This window comes from Dendrobates tinctorius, unplaced genomic scaffold, assembly GCF_039654945.1.
Source record: "Dendrobates tinctorius isolate UK_male_01 unplaced genomic scaffold, ASM3965494v1 ptg000018l, whole genome shotgun sequence".
Classification (NCBI taxonomy): domain Eukaryota; kingdom Metazoa; phylum Chordata; class Amphibia; order Anura; family Dendrobatidae; genus Dendrobates; species Dendrobates tinctorius.
Window position 1 is genome coordinate 968,754 of NW_027361686.1, and position 19,294 is coordinate 988,047.

General features: G+C 41.0%; 2 protein-coding genes across 2 annotated transcripts; both read left to right on the forward strand.

Moving 5' to 3' along the window:
• The first annotated feature begins 264 nt into the window (after positions 1 to 264).
• Positions 265 to 10,975, forward strand: LOC141082580 (stomatin-like protein 1). The gene is made up of 5 exons (XM_073566566.1): positions 265 to 399; positions 1,427 to 1,645; positions 5,419 to 5,421; positions 10,542 to 10,680; positions 10,776 to 10,975. Exons 1-5 carry the CDS (start codon positions 265 to 267, stop codon positions 10,973 to 10,975), a joined length of 696 nt encoding a protein of 231 aa, XP_073422667.1.
• Positions 10,976 to 13,442: 2,467 nt separating this feature from the next.
• LOC141082581 (stomatin-like protein 1) lies at positions 13,443 to 19,153 on the forward strand. The gene is made up of 5 exons (XM_073566567.1): positions 13,443 to 13,577; positions 14,605 to 14,823; positions 16,932 to 16,940; positions 18,735 to 18,858; positions 18,954 to 19,153. Exons 1-5 carry the CDS (start codon positions 13,443 to 13,445, stop codon positions 19,151 to 19,153), a joined length of 687 nt encoding a protein of 228 aa, XP_073422668.1.
• The last annotated feature ends 141 nt before the right edge of the window (positions 19,154 to 19,294 follow it).

Here is a 19,294-nt window from a genome sequence, read left to right on the forward strand (position 1 = left end):
CACATTAGGTGATCAAATTTCAGTAATCCATACAGCGCCCCCTAGCGGACACAGTGGTTACTACACCACACTTTGTTATGTAGTTGTTTTAACGCTTCTTTCTCATACTTCTTCACAGGCCAAATGACCACGTTCCCTCCCTTATCGGCAGGTTTTATTACATCTTCCCACTCTTTTAAAGCTTTCCTTTGAGACCAGGTCAAATTATCTTTTTTGCCTCTATTTGAAATGGTTTTTAAATCGGCAGAGACCAGTCTCGTAAAAATGTCAACTCGAGGACATAAAGAAAAAGGAGGGAACGTGGTCGATTTTGCAGAAATGGGAGGAAGAAAAATACCTGTTGATACACCAGCAGATTCACTCTCCAACTCCTCCAAGACAGAGATTGCTTCTTGTTCAGTAGCACTTAAAATCTCCGTTGCTGACCGAGAGTGAAGTTTTTTCAATACAAGTTTTCGTGCAAAAAGATGCAAGTCTTTTAATGCTGTGAAATAATCATAGTTATTACAAGGCGAAAAAGAAAGACCGAGACCCAAGACTTCCTTCTGATCAAAAGTCAAAATATGATGTGACAAATTAGTTACCTCGAGGGAATTGGTTCTTGGGTCTCTTGTCTTTCTGTGGTGATGTTGCATTTTTCCTTTTATTTCCAAACCTAGTTGTTCTCTGCCAACGATCTCTATTCACTTCAAACCGGTCAGACCCCCCTTTACTCTTCTCTGATGTACCCCACTGTCTCATCAGTGGAGGTTACAGAGGAGAAGGAGACCGAGCGTGCTCTACATGTGGATCTTTTATTAACCGTATATACTCTATTGTTTTGAGCATCTGAAAAATCACGCTGGTATTTTTTGGTTGTCGTAGACACAATTTGCTTTTCCCATTTCTGAACTTCAAGGTCAAGTTCATTCATAAACGTCCCATTGTTCTCAGGAGTGAGAATTTTATTAATTTCTTCTTGAATGAGGTTGAGATCTTTATCACTCTCATTCAAAGATGATTCATTTTCGGAAATAAGTCCCATGAAACCCTTTGAACATGTAGAGGCAACATCATCCAATTTGTTGAGGCGAAGACTTGTATCCTCAACCCCCTTGGAATTAATCCACAAGTAATATATCTTTCAAGGAAGGATTTATTCCACCATAGGGTGGAACTGGAGGGTGGTCTGTGCACTGTGAGTGAATTGGAGAGCCAGCTGATCACCCTCTTATGACAATGAAATCTAAGCTAACCGCTCTCTTTCCCCTCACTTCTGTGTGGACATTGGAATGACAAGTGCTATTGATTTTTGGCACCACTGTAAATCCACAGCTGTATCGAGCAGCTGTGTTGCTAAATGACTTGTGCTCAGGAATTGCAAACACAATTTGCGCTTAACAATATCCAGCATTTTTCTTCTGACTTCTGTTCTTGTGTTTTCTAGGAGGATATAAATGAGCAGATGAAACAGTTTGGAGTTTTTGTGGAGTGCGTGGACCTCCGAGTAGAAACTGTCCCGCGACCTCAAGAAGAGCATGTTAATGTTCCCCTCTCGCCCCAAGTTGTAAATTCCAATGGTGGACTAGAGCAACTGATCGTGCCGTTTGACTCAATGGCCAAGGATATTTCAGCTACAGATGAACAACCATCTACAGGTTTGATGGTTCTTGGGTATTTCTATATGTTCTTTTATGTGTTAATGTTTGTCTTCCAACATGATAGTGATCCCAAACATAAAGCCAAATCTACAATGGAATGGTTCACAAATAAACATATCCAGGTGTTAGAATGGCCAAGTCAAAGTCCAGACCTGAATCCAATCGAGAATCTGTGGAAAGAGCTGAAAACTGCTGTTCACAAACGATCCCCATCAAACCTCACTAAGCTCGAGCTGTTTGCCAAGGAAGAATGGGCAAGAATTTCAGTCTCTCTATCTGCAAAACTGATAAGAGACATACCCCCAAGCGATTTGCAGCTGTAAAAGCAGCAAAAGGTGGCGCAACAAAGTATAAGTTAAAGGGGCCGAATAATATTGCACGCCCCACTTTTCAGTTTTTGACTTTCCACTAAAATTTAAAATAACCAATAAATTTCTTTCAACTTCACAATTGTGTCCCACTTGTTGATTCTTCACCAAAAATTTACATTTGTTATCTTTATGTTTGAAGCCTGATATATGGGAAAAGGTTGAAAAGTTCCAGGGGGCCGAATACTTTCACAAGGCACTGTATGTTTTTTTCAGCATTTTTTCTGCAGCAAAACCTGATCTCTTGGCAGGAAAAAGCTGCAGAAAAAAGCATGTTTTCCTTGTATGACAAGTCTCCAACTTATGCAAAAAATACTTTTAATGGTATAGTTCCTTGCCCTGTATCCTAAATAAAGTATTTAATTCTATTCTGACCTATTTGTTGCTAGGAAGTTCTTTTTTTCCTCCCCCTTGTCTATATTCAATTGAAAAATGGTCTGTACTTAGTCCATAACACCATGTACACTATGGGGTTATTACTATTTCCTTTGTTGGTACTTTATATTATATTTTTTACCCCAATATACTAGTCATGTTGGTGTGTGCTATCTTTATTTCTTATGCGTATGTTCATGCTGTGTTTTGCACAGGTTTTGGTGGCACTAATATGGACTTCCGAGCCAAAGAAAAATCCTGGCTTGGCCAAATGGAACAGGTTTTTGGTGCTAATACTGGGATTTCACATTCCGATGACTCCAAATTTGATGATCTTTGTTCCTCCATCCAAGAACACCTGATTAGTCGTACTAAATTATGGTGGAACAGGGCTTTTCTTGATAAATATGTTATGAGTAATATGATACCCAGGGGTTTGAGGGTTTGGGTTATTCCCACCTTCCCCATTGAGGATGCACAGTTTATTTCCAGCTGGGAGGAGGCATGCAATCTGTGTTCCATTAACCTGATGAAGCTCCTAATTGGTCACAATGCAACCAAAATTTGTGAACTGGATAAACTGATTGATTTAGCACAGAATGAGCTGAGGTCTAATAGTTCGGCTGAGAAAATCCGTAATTTCGATACGAGTCTTGAGAAAATATTGGATATATCCCAGCAAAACAAATTTACAAGGGATCAGAGAGATTACCAGCAGCGGACTGTATATCTGTGGAGGAGAAAGATGAATTCTTCACAGACTCGACACCATTCTTCTTCTATTACATCGTTATCCTCGATCGGTGGCCAATCGGATGTTTCGTCGGCGTCCATGACCACACGGTCTGGAGCTAGGACTAACAGGCCGCGCAATTATAACCATCATCCTCAAAAAAGGCGACATCTTCGCTCACCAGACCACTCAAGAAATGATAATAAGGTGATTAATTTGAGTGACCATACCTTATCAGCTGCTGATTTATCACTATTAAGTCGTGGTTTGTCGTTTTCCCCTACTGCGGGTTTTGATCCTTTTACAGTAATAAAGGATCTCCATTTATTTGCCAGATCTTTACTTTTTAAACGCCATTTTTTTGACAAACAATCATATGATCTATTTCCTACAGAGGAAGAGCAAGCTGCGGTGAGGATAAGACTTTGCCAACAAACAGCAACCTTGTACGCCTTCAGAGTCCTCCTGGATGGAGAAAGAAAAATGTTGTGAAGAAGAAACGGAGAGTGGTGGTCATGGGGGATTCCCTGTTGAGAGGAACAGAGGCCGCTATCTGCAGACCGGATATAACTTCAAGAGAAATGTGCTGTCTTCCAGGTGCAAAAATTAAAGATGTGTCTGACAGGATATCAGGACTCTTCAGACCTACAGATGACTACCCATTCCTGCTACTACATGTGGGGACAAATGACACCGCAAGAAACGACCTGGAAACCATCTGCAGAGACTTTGAAGACTTAGGCAAGAAAGTGAAAGAACTGGGAGCGCAGGTGGTCTTCTCTTCCATCCTCCCAGTGGATGGCCATGGAACAAGGAGGTGGAATAAGATTCTGCAGGTGAACAACTGGCTACGTCGATGGTGCCGTCAGCAACGATTTGGATTTCTGGATCACGGAGTGAACTACTTATACGATGGACTACTTGCTAGAGATGGGGTGCACCTTACGAAGACTGGAAAGCAGGTATTTGGAAGTCGCCTTGCTACACTTGTAAGGAGAGCTTTAAACTAGAACAACATGGGAAGGGAAGCAAAAGACCAGAAAAAGCCATACACCTGACAAATGCTACTGAGAACTCTGCTATTAGAAGTGGAAAGGAAGAACAAAGACGAAAGAATCTAATTAAAAAAAATTTTGGAGAAAGAGAAACCAATCACAAACTAAAATGTTTCTATACTAATGCACAAAGCATGGGCAACAAACAAGGGGAATTGGAACTACTAACACAGGAAAAGAAATATGATGTCATTGGAATCACTGAAACTTGGTGGGACAATACACATGATTGGAATACAAGACTAGAAGGATACAACTTATTTGCAAGAAACAGACTTGATAAACGAGGAGGAGGTGTCGCATTGTATGTTAGAAATGCGTATATCTGCACAGAGATTGAAGCTTCAGAGACTGGGAGTTCTGTGGAAACTGTTTGGGTAAGAATACAAGGACAGAACAATGGAAAGGACACCATTGTAGGCATTTACTACAGGCCGCCTGTGCAAGCTGAAGATATGGATGAACTCTTTATGCATCAAATGGCCAAGTTCTCCAAAAAATATGACATAGTTGTCATGGGAGATTTCAACTATCCAGACATTTGTTGGGAATCTCTCTCAGGCAAAACTAACAGGTCAAGGAAATTCTTATCCTCTCTTGCTGACAACTTTATCTTCCAAAAGGTAAAGGAGAAAACAAGGGGAACTGCTACCTTGGATCTAATCCTTATAAACAGGGAGGAAATGGTTGAGGAGGTAAAAGTGGCTGGGACCCTAGGAGGTAGCGACCATGCTATTTTAGAATTTTGGATAACTAGAGGCGGAAGACCTGTGAAGACTCAGACGTCAAGGTTAGATTTCAGAAAGGCAGATTTTAAGGGATTCAGAAAGAGAATTGGAGGGATCCAATGGCTGGATATCCTTAAAGACAAAAATGTCCAGGAAGGATGGGAAATCTTGAAAAATGAAATTCTCAAAGCACAGTTGTTAACAATTCCGAAAAGAGGGAAGAATAGGAAGCATTTAAGGAAACCAGGATGGATGAACACAGAACTTAAGCACATGCTAAAAAGGAAGCAAAAAATGTTTATAAAATGGAAAGAAGGAGGCATATCTAAAGAAGAATATAATGCTGTCTGCAGAACCTGCAAGGCACAAATCAGATTATCTAAAGCTGAAAATGAATTGAGGCTTGAAAGAGATGTCAAAAGCAATAATAAAGGATTTTGGGGATATGTCAAAAGTAAAAGAAAAGTCAAAGATGCTATAGGATTTTTACAGGATGAAAATGATGAAATGGTAAGACAGGATGTTGAGAAGGCTGAACTTTTAAATTCCTATTTTGCATCTGTTTTCTCTCAGAAAGGAAATGTAACATCAACTGTTATTCACTGTCCTATTAAGGGAATAGAAGAATCCAGGATATCTATAAACAGAAAGATAGTGAGGAAACACTTAGCTAACCTAAATGTATTCAAGTCTCCAGGTCCAGATGAATTACACCCCAGAGTACTGAAGGAGATAGCAGAAGAAATTTTTGAACCCCTCTCCATAATCTTTGAAAATTCTTGGAGAACAGGAGAAGTGCCAGAAGACTGGAGAAGAGCAAATGTTGTTCCTATCTTCAAAAAGGGGAAGAAGGTGGACCCAGGCAACTATAGGCCGGTGAGTCTGACTTCTATACCAGGAAAGGTCTTTGAACAAATTATTAAACAACATGTATGTCAATACCTGGATAAGAATGAAGTGATTAAACAGAGTCAGCATGGGTTTGTAACTAATAAGTCATGTCAGACTAATTTAATTTCCTTCTATGATGGTATTACTGATTGGGTGGATCAAGGAAATGCTGTAGATATAGTATATCTTGACTTCAGCAAAGCATTTGACAAAGTCTCTCATACAATCCTTATTGAAAAAATGACTAAGTATGGAATGGACAAGGCAACTGTTAGGTGGATTCATAACTGGCTTAGTGATCGGACCCAAAGAGTGGTCGTAAATGGCTGCACATCCAGTTGGAAGAATGTCTCAAGTGGGGTACCACAGGGCTCTGTCCTGGGCCCTGTATTGTTCAACATCTTTATCAACGATTTAGATGAAGGAATTGAGGGTAAACTGATTAAATTTGCTGATGACACAAAGCTAGGAGGGATAGCTAATACTAGAGAAGAGAGAGAGAGGATTCAAAAAGATTTAAATAAACTGGAGAAGTGGGCAGCAACTAACAGAATGGTTTTTAACAGGGAGAAATGCAAAGTACTACATCTGGGCAATAAAAATGAAAAAAGCATATATAGAATGGGAGGAATAGGGCTAAGTGACAGCACATGTGAAAAAGACTTGGGTATACTAATAGATCACAGACTGAATATGAGTCAACAGTGTGATGCAGCAGCAAAAAAGGCAAATGCAATTCTAGGATGTATTAACAGAAGCATAGTCTAGATCACGTGAAGTAATTATTTCCCTCTACTCCTCTTTGGTCAGACCTCATCTGGAATATTGTGTCCAATTTTGGGCACCACATTTTAAAAAGACATCAACAAACTGGAGCAAGTTCAGAAAAGAGCGACCAGAATGGTGACCGGTCTGCAAACCCTGTCTTATGAGGAAAGGTTGCAGGATTTGGGAATGTTTAGTTTGCAAAAGAGAAGACTGAGAGGAGACTTAATAGCTGTCTACAAATATCTAAAGGGCTGTCACATTGTAGAAGGATCAACTTTATTTTCATTTGCACAAGGAAAGACTAGAAGCAATGGGATGAAGCTGAATGGGAGGAGACACAGATTAGATATTAGAAAAAACTTTTTGACAGTTAGAGTGATCAATGAGTGGAACAGGCTGCCACGAGAAGTGGTGAGTTCTCCTTCAATGGAAGTCTTCAAACAGAGGCTGGACAGACATCTAACTGGGATGATTTAGCGAATCCTGCTTTGAGCAGGGGGTTGGACCAGATGGCCCAGGAGGTCCCTTCCAACTCTACGATTCTATGATTCTATGACACTTGAGGAGCTCTCCAGTGGCGTATCCAATGAGGGAGGTAAGATTCCTCCCAAGATTCGACATCATTCCAGGAAGTTTCCCCCGCTATCGACATGTGCCAGCATTGATATGTTTGTACAGGTGGTCACACAGGATCTCCTTAAAATCCCTCAACATTTTCGGAGGGATAATTTAAGTAGAGAGGAGAGGTCAAGACTACGTATCCTTAAAGAGCTCCACGATATCGAATTGAAACCAGCAGATAAGGGAGGTAACGTGGTTATTTGGCCCAAAGCCATGTATGTAAAAGAAGCTCTGAGACAGCTGCATAATACAGTGTGCTATAAAAGACTAACATATAACCCCCTGTCCGCGTTCAATGCTAAATTGAATGATGTCTTGTTGCTATCAGTGGAAGCTAACGTTATTACCAAGGAGCTAGCAGATGCACTGAGAGTCTCTGAACCAACCATTTCGACCTTTTATCTTCTCCCTAAAATTCATAAGGATGAAAGAACACCTCCAGGTAGACCGATTATCTCTGGCAGGGGCAACTTCCTGGAAAAAGTCAATCAATGGATTGATTTTCACCTTCAACCCCTTGTGGAGACACTGCCCTCGTTCCTTAGGGATACTGGGGAGCTCCTTAAGAAGGTGGATGGTCTGAATCTTGATGGCGACACATTGTTAGCAACAGCTGGTGTTGAGTCACTATACACAAGTATCAGACACCAGGACGGTTTGAGAGCGGTACGTTTCTTTCTGGAACAATCCAGTTTGTCACCTCACTTTGGCGAACTTATTTTGGAATTATTGGAATTTTCTTTAACGCACAATTTTTTTGTTTTTCAAGGGTCCTTCTTCCTGCAGCTCCAAGGTACAGCTATGGGGGTGTCTTTCGCACCCTCATATGCCAATCTGTTCCTTGGGCTGTGGGAGAAGGACCTTTTCCTGTCAGATCATCAGTTGCCAATGGAACTACGTCGTGTCATCCTCCACATGTTGTCAAGGCTGTTCCTGTGGGCCAGTTTCTTCGTCTTAGGCGAATCTGCTCTTCGGACTCTGATTTTGAGAAGCGTGCTGAGGAACTATATGATAGATTCCTCTGTCGTGGCTACAGCTGGCGCTCTCTTAAACGGGCATATCATAGGGCTAAATCCACTCCACGTGCTTCCCTTCTTTATGGTAATAGACAGGGAGCTCAGTTGGAAAATTTCCAACAGGTTAGGTTTGTTACGAACTACAACTCGAAAGCCGATAATATCCGTAGGGCACTTCTAAAATCATGGCCCATTTTACAAGTGGATCCGGTGATTTCTAGAATTTTACCTGAGAGACCATCCCTATCCTTTAGGAGAGCCAGAAACTTAAGGGATCATTTAACCCACAGCCTATTTGTGGGCGAAGTAAAGACTACATTTTTGGATGCTGCTCCCAATCGACGTGGATGTCGTCCCTGTGGTCACTGCGTTGCCTGTCCCAGCATTGATCGATTGTGGACTCGAATGGTAAGACCTTACGTATTAAAAAAACTATCACCTGTGAGACCCGCCATGTGATCTACTATGCCACCTGCCCATGTAAGCTTATTTATGTGGGATTGACATCGCGCCAATTTAAGGTGCGAGTACGTGAACACATTTTGCGAATTGAGGCAGCAGCTGACCACACGGATGCATCCATGTTGAAAACCATTCCACGTCACTTTAAATTGTTTCACAATAGTGACAGTAAATTGATCAGATTCAAGGGTATTGATATGGTTGATGCTGGCATCAGAGGTGGTAGAATGTCTTCCAGATTGGCGCGCCTTGAGTCCAGATGGATCTGGACACTAAAAACTGTGCACCCTCATGGGTTGAACGAAAATTTAAGTTTTGCCCCTTATTTGGAGTAGGTGTGTATTTCTTGCAATAAGTTGTTTTCCTGTCCCTTGATTTTATTTTTTCTTGCTTTTATTATTTTTTAAGTATATATAATGCTTTGTACTGCAGAGTCCGGAGTTTTTTGTGGATACATGTTGAAGAGGACCATACTTCATCTTTTGGATCATCGGACCGAAGAACGCCATGTGTTGAAATTCACGCTATGGACACTATTTTATGTGCTTTGAGCTGGGGGGGCTATCCCATGAATTCTGCTGCCTGTACGTCTGGATGTAATGTGGATATGTCATGAGATATTGTGTCTACTAGAGGGAATTTTATTCTATTTGGATAGTTTACTGTTATATGAATTTACATATCCATAATTGTGGTGGCACAGTCTTCTATGTTGTACTTTCTTGGACTGTTTTAGATATATCCACAGCTTCTAGATGTATATTTATGATATATGCGTGAGCTCAGCTTTGAGGATATATATTTTACACTTATTAAGTTGTAATTTTGGAGCTGTATGTAACGATTCCTATAGAGTATATCAATAACCTCTTCTTGTGACCCCTCCTTTGTTGAATATACGGTTGATATTCCACGTTCGAATATAGTGTTTTGCACTAATTGGCGGGTTCACGGCAAGAGGCTTTTGACTCTTTAATATTTGTTTATTCTTATATGTGTATATTCTTTTGGTTTTTGTTATTATGCATTGATTCGTTTTATTATGCATGTTAACATTGCTCCGGTGGTTATCATTATCCCTGTTAATACACTATTTACTGTATTCCCAGACTGGCTACGATATATATTAAGTATATGGGATATTTTGCCCCTAATCAACATGGCGCCTTCTCCCCTATGTTCGCTCTGCGCATGCCCGATCTACTGTGTGACTTGTTGGTTCCTCTTCCCGGTCGGCGCACGGCAGCTATTGGCGTCCGGACACGTGGGGCCCCACGTTATCCGGGCGTCATGGCTGCTCGTCTGCAGAGCGTGGGGGCGGATCCACAGTTACCCGGGCAGCGCTCAGTGACTTCCGCCCTATACACAGACGGGCTCTTCCGGTCCCCGCAGTATAAAAAGCATTACAGATCAGTGTCATAGCGCCCCCTGACGAAGGCTCCCGAAACGCGCGTCAGGGCGGATACCCGGTCTCCTCACCTGTCATTGGCACGGACACCTTAATTGGTAATGTAGGACAGCTATATATTTTTGCGTCATGATTCTGTGCAGTCTACTTTGATGGCACTACTGTTTTTGGGTCTTAGTTCTACACTTCCCTTATGAGTTACAATGTTTGTGCCAGATTTCATGACGGTAGTTCTGCCACATTGTATGCCCCATGTTTTCACTTTACACCTTGTTTAGTGGGGATTATATCTCTGTGGTATCTATTTTGTCCTCCCCATTTGGGCTATGTATAATTGACATGTTAGGATTTCTTGGTATCTTTGTATATAAGTTTTCTTTTCTTCCTCCCCCTTGTCTATATTAAAAAACGCTGCAGAAGCGCATAGTGTGAACTTAGCCTAAAGATTAATACAAGTTGTTATGTTGCTGTTCCAGATCTCTTATTACAAGAGATTGTCACGATTGAAGGGAATCTTGTCAGAGTCATTGGTATCTGACATCGGGTCTTCATATCAGCTGTATGTGATCAAAAAAGATGGCTTGAGAACTGCATGTTTCCTTGATTTAACTACAGGTAGATACATTGACCATCAGGAGGCTCTTCTGCATGTGCAGGCTGTTTTCTCATTTCTACATCCCTTTCCACCATTTTTATCTTCCTTCTTGCAGGATCTGGGTTTTCTGGAATGGGGGTCCTCTCTTGTCCCCCTGATGTTACCTTAGAAGTTACACAAGAAGATCTCCTGTCTCTCATTAAGGGTGATTTAAGTCCCATGACTGCTTACACAACAGGCCGCTTACGTGTCACAGGAAATCTACAGAATGCTCTGGAGCTAGGGAAAATCCTACCAAAAATAATGGATTCCTGATGTCTTTTCAAAGTTTTTATCGATATTTTTTTTATGTTGAATAGTTATTTATGAAGAACATTATTTATTATACTTGTATATTGCCATTAATTCATCATCACTGTCCCATTGGGGTTCACAAGCTAAGTCCCTATCAGTATGTTTTTAGAGTGGGAACTACAGTCACCGACGGAAACCTACACAAACGCTGGAAAAACAGAACTCCTTGCAGATGTGTGTAGATTGAGCTATGGAATGTTAGCAATGATTTGTTTTTTTATGTCATTTTTTTAGCACATAATATTGACATCAAGCAAATAGATACACGCTGTCAATGTATATCTTTATATTTGTTAGGGCTCATACTAACATGCGAGAGAGTCTGTCGCATGAAAACCTGGCACTGCCGCCGGCACTGGGCCAGGAGCGTGCGGCTACATGTATCTCTATGTAAGCTTTGATCCCAGTGCCGGCAGCAGTGCCGGGTTTTCATGCGAGAGAATCGTGCGAGTCTCTCGCAAGTGAGTATGAGCCCTAACTTAGATTTGGCCCTTCCACTTCTAGATCCTTTGAAAAGTAATCGAGCTTCAACACATACTACAGCACAAAACTCAATTCTTTTCATTGAAATTTTATTGTAAGGCAAACTAAATCCCCAAACTGTTGAATTAGCAAATGATACCGTTTCTGTGTTTATATACATGAATTAAAAGAAAAAAGATATCAGTTTTACCATTTATTATTAACTGTTATTTATATCAACGATGTAATTGTAGAGATAATAAATGTAAAGGAATTGGAACCTAATAGCATGAAAAAGATGAAAAATATTTCTGTTCAATGTGGCAAGCAAATTCTAAAAATTAATGTACTGATCCTTAGGATCTTCCCCTCCAGATTACAGACTTTAGAGCAAACCAACTTCTTGCTGGCAGGGAGATTGATTTCCATGCGGATAGCATTACATGTAAATTTGGAGACGGGTAAAGCTCACACCTATAATTTGCCACATAGAGCATGCTCTATGTATCTTATGTTCGAATATATTATTTACAGTATCTGAATGGCATTTTATAAAACTATAAAGGATTTATTCCCTAGCCATTGTAAAGAGTTCACGTTAGATAGCTTTTTCTGCATTTTTCTATGCAGATTTTGTGGAAAATTTTCTTTTTGCCTATAGCTTTGACCTTTTGCAGTGCTGTCGCTTTAAAGATCGGTAGAATTATCGAAAATTTACCATGAGGCACCAAGTATATAATGTCACATGTTGGGAAGTGTTACACATCACCACTTTGAAATTTACACTAAATGCTGTTAGTACGGTTATTACGCAGACTTGGAAATGAAAGTGGATATAAAATGCGCACTGCAGAGGATCCAATATACGATAGGGAAACGGATGCAGTTTTATTTATCAACGCGTTTCGAGGTGATCATACCTCTTCATCAGGACAAACCACAATGAACATGGATGTGCTGAAACTTGTTACAACTTTCTGCCACGACGCACCCTACGCTCCCCTACAAACCTTAGGCTATGTTCACATTTTGTCCAAACAGAACCTGCAAATTGTCTCTTTAGAGTGGCAGAGGTCTGGAAGTCTAGCACCAGCTATTGGCAGTAGCAATCCTATAAGTCATTATCGAGCCTCGCAATACGGCTTGGGATAAAAGCCAAATTTGTAGATACTGTGTTTTGGGGTATTGCCCCTCATCGGTAAAAAGCATGAGATCTGATTTGGGTGGGTGAGAGTCTAAGACCGGGGTCACACTTGCGAGTGCAATGCGAGAAACTTTTAACTCCAAATAGAGATATATTTAGGGCCTCAAAAATTAGTATCATGAAAAATACCCTATTAAACAAATACTTTCTTGATTAAAAACCAAAGAATTGGTTCACACCAAAAAGTGACAAAATCATAAAGCAAAAAGGTGTTCAAAAGACCAATAAAAATGGATAAAATAGAAGTCCCTGGTTTATCGCCTACGCTCACACCTACCTGGCAGCGGAGGTTGGCACCCTAGGGGGGAAAGTTGTGGCTCCCCCGCTCAACGATGACTATCCCTAGGGACCCTGATAAACCCTGCAGCCACTAGGGAAACCCTCTACCCGATACCCAGAGGGACCCCTATCAATAAACATAGAACAATCCTATGCTAAAGAGGACCCTAGAACCCATGAAAATATAAAAACAATAGAACACATATGGCAGTACGATGGCACATTAGGTGATCAAATTTCAGTAATCCATACAGCGCCCCCTAGCGGACACAGTGGTTACTACACCACACTTTGTTATGTAGTTGTTTTAACGCTTCTTTCTCATACTTCTTCACAGGCCAAATGACCACGATCCCTCCCTTATCGGCAGGTTTTATTACATCTTCCCACTCTTTTAAAGCTTTCCTTTGAGACCAGGTCAAATTATCTTTTTTGCCTCTATTTGAAATGGTTTTTAAATCGGCAGAGACCAGTCTCGTAAAAATGTCAACTCGAGGACATCAAGAAAAAGGAGGGAACGTGGTCGATTTTGCAGAAATGGGAGGAAGAAAAATACCTGTTGATACACCAGCAGATTCACTCTCCAACTCCTCCAAGACAGAGATTGCTTCTTGTTCAGTAGCACTTAAAATCTCCGTTGCTGACCGAGAGTGAAGTTTTTTCAATACAAGTTTTCGTGCAAAAAGATGCAAGTCTTTTAATGCTGTGAAATAATCATAGTTATTACAAGGCGAAAAAGAAAGACCGAGACCCAAGACTTCCTTCTGATCAAAAGTCAAAATATGATGTGACAAATTAGTTACCTCGAGGGAATTGGTTCTTGGGTCTCTTGTCTTTCTGTGGTGATGTTGCATTTTTCCTTTTATTTCCAAACCTAGTTGTTCTCTGCCAACGATCTCTATTCACTTCAAACCGGTCAGACCCCCCTTTACTCTTCTCTGATGTACCCCACTGTCTCATCAGTGGAGGTTACAGAGGAGAAGGAGACCGAGCGTGCTCTACATGTGGATCTTTTATTAACCGTATATACTCTATTGTTTTGAGCATCTGAAAAATCACGCTGGTATTTTTTGGTTGTCGTAGACACAATTTGCTTTTCCCATTTCTGAACTTCAAGGTCAAGTTCATTCATAAACGTCCCATTGTTCTCAGGAGTGAGAATTTTATTAATTTCTTCTTGAATGAGGTTGAGATCTTTATCACTCTCATTCAAAGATGATTCATTTTCGGAAATAAGTCCCATGAAACCCTTTGAACATGTAGAGGCAACATCGTCCAATTTGTTGAGGCGAAGACTTGTATCCTCAACCCCCTTGGAATTAATCCACAAGTAATATATCTTTCAAGGAAGGATTTATTCCACCATAGGGTGGAACTGGAGGGTGGTCTGTGCACTGTGAGTGAATTGGAGAGCCAGCTGATCACCCTCTTATGACAATGAAATCTAAGCTAACCGCTCTCTTTCCCCTCACTTCTGTGTGGACATTGGAATGACAAGTGCTATTGATTTTTGGCACCACTGTAAATCCACAGCTGTATCGAGCAGCTGTGTTGCTAAATGACTTGTGCTCAGGAATTGCAAACACAATTTGCGCTTAACAATATCCAGCATTTTTCTTCTGACTTCTGTTCTTGTGTTTTCTAGGAGGATATAAATGAGCAGATGAAACAGTTTGGAGTTTTTGTGGAGTGCGTGGACCTCCGAATAGAAACTGTCCCGCGACCTCAAGAAGAGCATGTTAATGTTCCCCTCTCGCCCCAAGTTGTAAATTCCAATGGTGGACTAGAGCAACTGATCGTGCCGTTTGACTCAATGGCCAAGGATATTTCAGCTACAGATGAACAACCATCTACAGGTTTGATGGTTCTTGGGTATTTCTATATGTTCTTTTATGTGTTAATGTTTGTCTTCCAACATGATAGTGATCCCAAACATAAAGCCAAATCTACAATGGAATGGTTCACAAATAAACATATCCAGGTGTTAGAATGGCCAAGTCAAAGTCCAGACCTGAATCCAATCGAGAATCTGTGGAAAGAGCTGAAAACTGCTGTTCACAAACGATCCCCATCAAACCTCACTAAGCTCGAGCTGTTTGCCAAGGAAGAATGGGCAAGAATTTCAGTCTCTCTATCTGCAAAACTGATAAGAGACATACCCCCAAGCGATTTGCAGCTGTAAAAGCAGCAAAAGGTGGCGCAACAAAGTATAAGTTAAAGGGGCCGAATAATATTGCACGCCCCACTTTTCAGTTTTTGACTTTCCACTAAAATTTAAAATAACCAATAAATTTCTTTCAACTTCACAATTGTGTCCCACTTGTTGATTCTTCACCAAAAATTTACATTTGTTATCTTTATGTTTGAAGCCTGATATATGGGAAAAGGTTGAAAAGTTCCAGGGGGCCGAATACTTTCACAAGGCACTGTATGTTTTTTTCAGCATTTTTTCTGCAGCAAAACCTGATCTCTTGGCAGGAAAAAGCTGCAGAAAAAAGCATGTTTTCCTTGTATGACAAGTCTCCAACTTATACAAAAAATACTTTTAATGGTATAGTTCCTTGCCCTGTATCCCAAATAAAGTATTTAATTCTATTCTGACCTATTTGTTGCTAGGAAGTTCTTTTCTTCCTCCCCCTTGTCTATATTCAATTGAAAAATGGTCTGTACTTAGTCCATAACACCATGTACACTATGGGGTTATTACTATTTCCTTTGTTGGTACTTTATATTATATTTTTTACCCCAATATACTAGTCATGTTGGTGTGTGCTATCTTTATTTCTTATGCGTATGTTCATGCTGTGTTTTGCACAGGTTTTGGTGGCACTAATATGGACTTCCGAGCCAAAGAAAAATCCTGGCTTGGCCAAATGGAACAGGCTTTTGGTGCTAATACTGGGATTTCACATTCCGATGACTCCAAATTTGATGATCTTTGTTCCTCCATCCAAGAACACCTGATTAGTCGTACTAAATTATGGTGGAACAGGGCTTTTCTTGATAAATATGTTATGAGTAATATGATACCCAGGGGTTTGAGGGTTTGGGTTATTCCCACCTTCCCCATTGAGGATGCACAGTTTATTTCCAGCTGGGAGGACCTGATGAAGCTCCTAATTGGTCACAATGCAACCAAAATTTGTGAACTGGATAAACTGATTGATTTAGCACAGAATGAGCTGAGGTCTAATAGTTCGGCTGAGAAAATCCGTAATTTCGATACGAGTCTTGAGAAAATATTGGATATATCCCAGCAAAACAAATTTACAAGGGATCAGAGAGATTACCAGCAGCGGACTGTATATCTGTGGAGGAGAAAGATGAATTCTTCACAGACTCGACACCATTCTTCTTCTATTACATCGTTATCCTCGATCGGTGGCCAATCGGATGTTTCGTCGGCGTCCATGACCACACGGTCTGGAGCTAGGACTAACAGGCCGCGCAATTATAACCATCATCCTCAAAAAAGGCGACATCTTCGCTCACCAGACCACTCAAGAAATGATAATAAGGTGATTAATTTGAGTGACCATACCTTATCAGCTGCTGATTTATCACTATTAAGTCGTGGTTTGTCGTTTTCCCCTACTGCGGGTTTTGATCCTTTTACAGTAATAAAGGATCTCCATTTATTTGCCAGATCTTTACTTTTTAAACGCCATTTTTTTGACAAACAATCATATGATCTATTTCCTACAGAGGAAGAGCAAGCTGCGGTGAGGACACTTGAGGAGCTCTCCAGTGGCGTATCCAATGAGGGAGGTAAGATTCCTCCCAAGATTCGACATCATTCCAGGAAGTTTCCCCCGCTATCGACATGCGCCAGCATTGATATGTTTGTACAGGTGGTCACACAGGATCTCCTTAAAATCCCTCAACATTTTCGGAGGGATAATTTAAGTAGAGAGGAGAGGTCAAGACTACGTATCCTTAAAGAGCTCCACGATATCGAATTGAAACCAGCAGATAAGGGAGGTAACGTGGTTATTTGGCCCAAAGCCATGTATGTAAAAGAAGCTCTGAGACAGCTGCATAATACAGTGTGCTATAAAAGACTAACATATAACCCCCTGTCCGCGTTCAATGCTAAATTGAATGATGTCTTGTTGCTATCAGTGGAAGCTAACGTTATTACCAAGGAGCTAGCAGATGCACTGAGAGTCTCTGAACCAACCATTTCGACCTTTTATCTTCTCCCTAAAATTCATAAGGATGAAAGAACACCTCCAGGTAGACCGATTATCTCTGGCAGGGGCAACTTCCTGGAAAAAGTCAATCAATGGATTGATTTTCACCTTCAACCCCTTGTGGAGACACTGCCCTCGTTCCTTAGGGATACTGGGGAGCTCCTTAAGAAGGTGGATGGTCTGAATCTTGATGGCGACACATTGTTAGCAACAGCTGATGTTGAGTCACTATACACAAGTATCAGACACCAGGACGGTTTGAGAGCGGTACGTTTCTTTCTGGAACAATCCAGTTTGTCGCCTCACTTTGGCGAACTTATTTTGGAATTATTGGAATTTTCTTTAACGCACAATTTTTTTGTTTTTCAAGGGTCCTTCTTCCTGCAGCTCCAAGGTACAGCTATGGGGGTGTCTTTCGCACCCTCATATGCCAATCTGTTCCTTGGGCTGTGGGAGAAGGACCTTTTCCTGTCAGATCATCAGTTGCCAATGGAACTACGTCGTGTCATCCTCCACATGTTGTCAAGGCTGTTCCTGTGGGCCAGTTTCTTCGTCTTAGGCGAATCTGCTCTTCGGACTCTGATTTTGAGAAGCGTGCTGAGGAACTATATGATAGATTCCTCTGTCGTGGCTACAGCCGGCGCTCTCTTAAACGGGCATATCATAGGGCTAAATCCACTCCACGTGCTTCCCTTCTTTATGGTAATAGACAGGGAGCTCAGTTGGAAAATTTCCAACAGGTTAGGTTTGTTACGAACTACAACTCTAAAGCCGATAATATCCGTAGGGCACTTCTAAAATCATGGCCCATTTTACAAGTGGATCCGGTGATTTCTAGAATTCTACCTGAGAGACCATCCCTATCCTTTAGGAGAGCCAGAAACTTAAGGGATCATTTAACCCACAGCCTATTTGTGGGCGAAGTAAAGACTACATTTTTGGATGCTGCTCCCAATCGACGTGGATGTCGTCCCTGTGGTCACTGCGTTGCCTGTCCCAGCATTGATCGATTGTGGACTCGAATGGTAAGACCTTACGTATTAAAAAAACTATCACCTGTGAGACCCGCCATGTGATCTACTATGCCACCTGCCCATGTAAGCTTATTTATGTGGGATTGACATCGCGCCAATTTAAGGTGCGAGTACGTGAACACATTTTGGGAATTGAGGCAGCAGCTGACCACACGGACGCATCCATGTTGAAAACCATTCCACGTCACTTTAAATTGTTTCACAATAGTGACAGTAAATTGATCAGATTCAAGGGTATTGATATGGTTGATGCTGGCATCAGAGGTGGTAGAATGTCTTCCAGATTGGCGCGCCTTGAGTCCAGATGGATCTGGACACTAAAAACTGTGCACCCTCATGGGTTGAACGAAAATTCTATCTATTTTGTCCTCCCCATTTGGGCTATGTATAATTGACATGTTAGGATTTCTTGGTATCTTTGTATATAAGTTTTCTTTTCTTCCTCCCCCTTGTCTATATTAAAAAACGCTGCAGAAGTGCATAGTGTGAACTTAGCCTAAAGATTAATACAAGTTGTTATGTTGCTGTTCCAGATCTCTTATTACAAGAGATTGTCACGATTGAAGGGAATCTTGTCAGAGTCATTGGTATCTGACATCGGGTCTTCATATCAGCTGTATGTGATCAAAAAAGATGGCTTGAGAACTGCATGTTTCCTTGATTTAACTACAGGTAGATACATTGACCATCAGGAGGCTCTTCTGCCTGTGCAGGCTGTTTTCTCATTTCTACATCCCTTTCCACCATTTTTATCTTCCTTCTTGCAGGATCTGGGTTTTCTGGAATGGGGGTCCTCTCTTGTCCCCCTGATGTTACCTTAGAAGTTACACAAGAAGATCTCCTGTCTCTCATTAAGGGTGATTTAAGTCCCATGACTGCTTACACAACAGGCCGCTTACGTGTCACAGGAAATCTACAGAATGCTCTGGAGCTAGGGAAAATCCTACCAAAAATAATGGATTCCTGATGCCTTTTCAAAGTTTTTATCGATATTTTTTTTTTATGTTGAATAGTTATTTATGAAGAACATTATTTATTATACTTGTATATTGCCATTAATTCATCATCACTGTCCCATTGGGGTTCACAAGCTAAGTCCCTATCAGTA

Bases quoted from the DNA above. Each gene is read 5' to 3' on its own strand.
- LOC141082580 (XM_073566566.1), top strand. From the start codon at position 265: ATGTCAACTCGAGGACATAAAGAAAAAGGAGGGAACGTGGTCGATTTT. The intron at 400-1,426 runs GTAGCACTTAAA...TGTGTTTTCTAG, and splicing joins CAGAGATTGCTTCTTGTTCA to GAGGATATAAATGAGCAGAT. The intron at 10,681-10,775 runs GTAGATACATTG...TCCTTCTTGCAG, and splicing joins TTTCCTTGATTTAACTACAG to GATCTGGGTTTTCTGGAATG.
- LOC141082581 (XM_073566567.1), top strand. From the start codon at position 13,443: ATGTCAACTCGAGGACATCAAGAAAAAGGAGGGAACGTGGTCGATTTT. The intron at 13,578-14,604 runs GTAGCACTTAAA...TGTGTTTTCTAG, and splicing joins CAGAGATTGCTTCTTGTTCA to GAGGATATAAATGAGCAGAT. The intron at 18,859-18,953 runs GTAGATACATTG...TCCTTCTTGCAG, and splicing joins TTTCCTTGATTTAACTACAG to GATCTGGGTTTTCTGGAATG.